The following is a 4,019-nucleotide window of genomic DNA, read 5'->3' as shown; positions in this document are numbered from 1 at the left end:
CTTTTGTATATTTCTGGTTTTATTGCCTCCAAAATTTTTGAGAGACCTCTTTCTCACTAGTGTATCAGAGCTGACAGCACAGACGGAGACACTAAATCCTGGCAGGTGCAAAGCCTCTCTCACATCAGTAGTTCTGGTAGAATCCCTGATAATGAGCCCTCATGTACCTGGGCACTACACGTGTGCCTGTAGTGTCTGCTTTGTGTAAATAATTTAAACACATTTTCATTGCATGGCTCTTTGGTGCCCAGGTGTTAACGCTGTTTTCTTGGCCAGCCTTATCCCAGCATGTCATGTGGGACATTGAGCATCTTCACAGCACTTCCATAGTTCTTTTAGTTTTGCTGAACAATAAGGTGGTGAAAAATGAATTTACAGTCGTGAAGTGCAAGGTTCAGTTTCTTATCTCTGAAAATCCCCCCAAAATACTGGGTAGTTTAAAGGGAGGTTTGAGGCAGGTACAGGTTGTCATGGTTGCTGCTGATGTCACAGTCCCAAAATGACGTGTGGATATCCTGTGAGAGCAGTTCCACATACACCAAGTAGTTCCATCATTTTCAATGCATCCCTAGTCAGTCAGGCAGGTGAGTCTGTTGGCTCAACCACACCCTGAGCCCACTCCAGCACAGTTCCTCCTTCCCAGGGCATGAGAGCTTCCTTCTCCCTGCCTGGCCCTGCTGCCAGTGTGTGTCATGGAGCCCTCTGAGCTCTTGGCTTTGCAATTCTCCTGCAGTGGGCTGGTATTTCACAGCTAATCCTCTTCCTTCTGAAAGAGGTGGAGTAGATGTCTGTGCAGAATACACTGTTGGGTAAATCAAAACTTTACTTTGAACTGGAATTTAAAAACTTGACCCAACTACTCAGCTCTGGTATAGAAATTATTTTGCTGGACTTAAAAGACCTAAGCTTGCTGCCAGTGCTGACCTTCAGAGCAGGAGAGCCTTTGCCATGGAAAACTGCATTTTTTCAACATGTGTAGAGAAATTGCAGCTTATGGGATATTGGGCCAGGTCAGGTAGGGCTTTTAGTCTTCCACAACTACCAGTAGGTTGGACACATTGGATTCAAAAAATGATGGATGGGATTTCCAGCTTTAGGCATTATGGAGGAAGGAGAAGGAAATATAATGAGCAAAGTGAATTGTAACAACAGGTTTGTAGGCCTGTGGTCACTATCATATAGTTGGTTTTGCTGATGAGAAGGTAGTAAGTCCTTTTGAGTTTGATACAAGATGCCCAAAAATATGTAATCATCCCTTCTTTTTCCCCTGTCATTTCTTTCTATTGTACCAGACTGCCAAGGTACAAAGCCTTTTTCTGGGAGGTCCAACCCCAAAAAGCACATGGCTGCAGTTTGTGAATCTTTGTATCAAAGCTGCTATTTTCACATTGATTTGGTCTCATCCAACCCAGCATTGGCTGCTCAGAGCAGAAGGTGTTGCCTGTTTTGAGCCTGTGCTATTGCCTTTGCTACTTCCACTCCTTTCCCTAGCAGCACAGTAAACTGACCTGTGAGAGGAACCTATGGCATCAAAGGAGCCAGCCTCCTTCGTGGACAGAACCACCTGGGATTTCCTCAACCTACTGGACATGCTGGGGAGCCGGAATGGAAGGGTGGGTGTGATGGAGGTGGACCATGCTGAGTCAAGAGCTCCCTCATTGCTGGTGGATTTTACCAGGGACCTGTGTGGCACAGGGGACATCAAGCACAAACCACAGCAGGAAGAGAATGACAGAAAGGAAGAGGAGGACCTGGCTCCTCCACATCTGATTTTTATGCTATGGCAAGCCAATGTGTTGAAAAGGCTCATGCAGTGGGATCACCTGGAGGAAGCTGTGCGGGATGTGAGGAGCCTCCTCCCCTGCCTGCCAGATGTGCTGGTGCTTGTGATGATCCGTCCTGACTCCCAGGAGCAGCTGGACCAGGCAGTGAGAGCGCTGAGGAGAATGCAGTGCGTGCTGGATGGGGCCCTGCAACTGACTGTAGAGACTGCAATTTACAGCCCAGGCCAGCCTGGAGGTATCCTGGAGGCAAAGAGAGCTGCCTGTAGGGCACTGAGAGAAGTCTTGAACTGCCATGAAGGTAACCGGGTAACACAGCTAGACACAGGGGTGAGGGACACAAAAACAAACTCAGGGCCGAACCTGAGGGACAGTGTAGATGCAAGTGGTGCTTGTTGACTGGATTCAGATGCAAGAGGGAAGACAAGCTGGACCTTGCAGGCAACATGAGCCAGAAATGAGAATGAGGGTTTACATGCTGGGATGGGGATGGACAATATGTCCAAGCTAAGTGTGTTCCCTCTTCCAAGTCAGATGGTGTTGGGTCTACCTTGCCCCAAAACACACATGGCAGTGGAAATGCTGCTCACTGTAAGAGCTGCAGTTCTGACTCCCTGCTGGAGCTTTCTGTGATGATGTTAACTGCTCCACAGCCTCACTGACCCTGAGTTCTTCACTGGAGGGATGTTCCAACCCTTTTGGGTGGCCACATGCTTTAGCTTTGAAAGAATGGTGTCAGGTGTTCTTCTATCATTTGTGTTTCTTCCCCTAGAAGTCGACTCCCAGGAGCCATTTGTTATTTCACTCCCAGAGCTCAGATACTGCCGAGTTCTGCCTGAACGTAGGCAAGAGAAGATATCAAAGACAGATGGAGAATGAACTTCCTTGGGCAGCTGAATCTGTCAGGTTGGTTTTAGCACTGTCCTGCTGGATGTCCCTTTGCAGAACACTTCCTTCCTGCTGACTTGCTTGTCTGCCCAGACCTTCAGCATGGCTGCGATTCAGTGCGTGGCTGCTACCAGAAGGGGACAGTGTGCCCTCAGCATCACACTGTCCATGCCACAAAGCGCGGAGTTCTTTGCTGCATTGGCTCAATAATCTGCCCCAGGAAACTTTTATCAAAAATCACTGTGTTTCTGCTTTGCATTAAATGCCTTGCTTGATTATCAAAATGTCCCTAAGAAACCTGTCCCTAAGAAAGCTGTCAGCAGAGAGGGAATCAGAGCAGGCCAGAAACCTCTAGATTTTAAACTGTCCCAAAACTGAAACAGTGAGGGAAACTCAAGACTAAGGCCTCAGACCGTGTTTTCCTAGGAGAGCCTGGATGCAGGAGTCTTTGGTACATGGTTGTCATGAGGAACAAAGCTCCTGAAACTCTCCAGGGTTCTTTGTAGCAGGGAGTTGACCTTACATAAAAGTGTGTGCACATCCAGCAGATTGAGTTTCTGGGATGGGTTATTTTGGATGGGAGGAACTGTGGGAACAGTAGAATATTTTTAAGTCCAATTACCCACATAATAGCTGAACTTATTTCCCATCCTCTCTGGGCATGGCAAAGCACTATAGATAGATGCACTTTTTTGCATTGGGAGTTTATATGTATTTTTTTCTCTGGTGTTTTTTGTAGATTTTTTGTCATCCTAAGATCTTCATTATCATCAAAAAAAAAGGATTAAAAACCTGATATTTATCTTATTTCTCTGTGTCTGTGTGTATCTATAAGCTTTAAAGCTTATACCTAAGACGGCAAAACCTGCTGAAGCTGCAGGTTTGTGCAGTATGGTACAGAAGGAGTGGGATTTGAGGGCAGTACAGATCCTTTATACAATGTTTATCAGAGAAAGGATTCTCCAGGGTATTTTTCAAATTCAGATTCTTTCCAGATACTTAAGGATGTGGCTTTATGAAGCAAAACAACCTTGCTGTAAGTGTTTGGGTGGTGCTGGTGCTTGGCAGACTTTTGGATGAGGTGACCCAGTTGCTCTGTTGTGGAAGAGACTTATCACGAGCATTACCACAAGATGAATTCTGCCTTCCATTACTGAGGACACTGTTTTTTGGTCAAACTAATGAAGAAATAGTTCCCTTGAGTCAAAGCAAGACATGTACGTGTTCAGGCTGTTTGTGAGTGAAGAAAGTTTGGCTTTAAAATATCAGGACATTAGGACATCCTTAAAGCAAGAAGCCACAATGAGGTCCTGTGTCTCTATTATTTCCTGTAGCATCTGAAACACACAG

The 4,019-nt window shown here is 46.0% G+C and overlaps 1 protein-coding gene across 4 annotated transcripts; it reads left to right on the top strand.

Moving 5' to 3' along the window:
• Positions 1 to 530: 530 nt before the first annotated feature.
• LOC128792684 (uncharacterized) lies at positions 531 to 3,476 on the top strand. 4 transcript variants are annotated; one of them, XM_053951279.1, is made up of 4 exons: positions 531 to 584; positions 1,495 to 2,082; positions 2,554 to 2,687; positions 3,409 to 3,476. In XM_053951279.1, the coding sequence occupies exons 2-3, from the start codon at positions 1,524 to 1,526 to the stop codon at positions 2,658 to 2,660; spliced, it is 666 nt and encodes a 221-aa protein (XP_053807254.1). In that variant the 5' UTR covers positions 531 to 584; positions 1,495 to 1,523; the 3' UTR covers positions 2,661 to 2,687; positions 3,409 to 3,476. The 4 variants fall into 4 exon arrangements, with proteins under 4 accessions (XP_053807254.1, XP_053807255.1, XP_053807256.1 ...); XM_053951280.1 differs by having other exon boundaries at positions 542 to 584; positions 1,293 to 2,082; XM_053951281.1 differs by lacking the exon at positions 531 to 584 and adding an exon at positions 605 to 809.
• Positions 3,477 to 4,019: the final 543 nt, after the last annotated feature.

The sequence above is a fragment of the Vidua chalybeata genome, chromosome 10 (assembly GCF_026979565.1).
Source record: "Vidua chalybeata isolate OUT-0048 chromosome 10, bVidCha1 merged haplotype, whole genome shotgun sequence".
In the NCBI taxonomy this organism is placed as follows: domain Eukaryota; kingdom Metazoa; phylum Chordata; class Aves; order Passeriformes; family Viduidae; genus Vidua; species Vidua chalybeata.
Note: the sequence above shows the minus strand (reverse complement) of the source record. Positions and strands in the feature narration are given on the sequence as shown.

What these genes read in the sequence shown, in the direction of transcription:
- LOC128792684 (XM_053951279.1), top strand. Translation starts at nt 1,524, where the DNA reads ATGGCATCAAAGGAGCCAGCCTCCTTCGTGGACAGAACCACCTGGGAT. An exon ending in AGTCTTGAACTGCCATGAAG is followed by an intron (nt 2,083 to 2,553) that starts GTAACCGGGTAA and finishes TTCTTCCCCTAG; the next exon opens with AAGTCGACTCCCAGGAGCCA.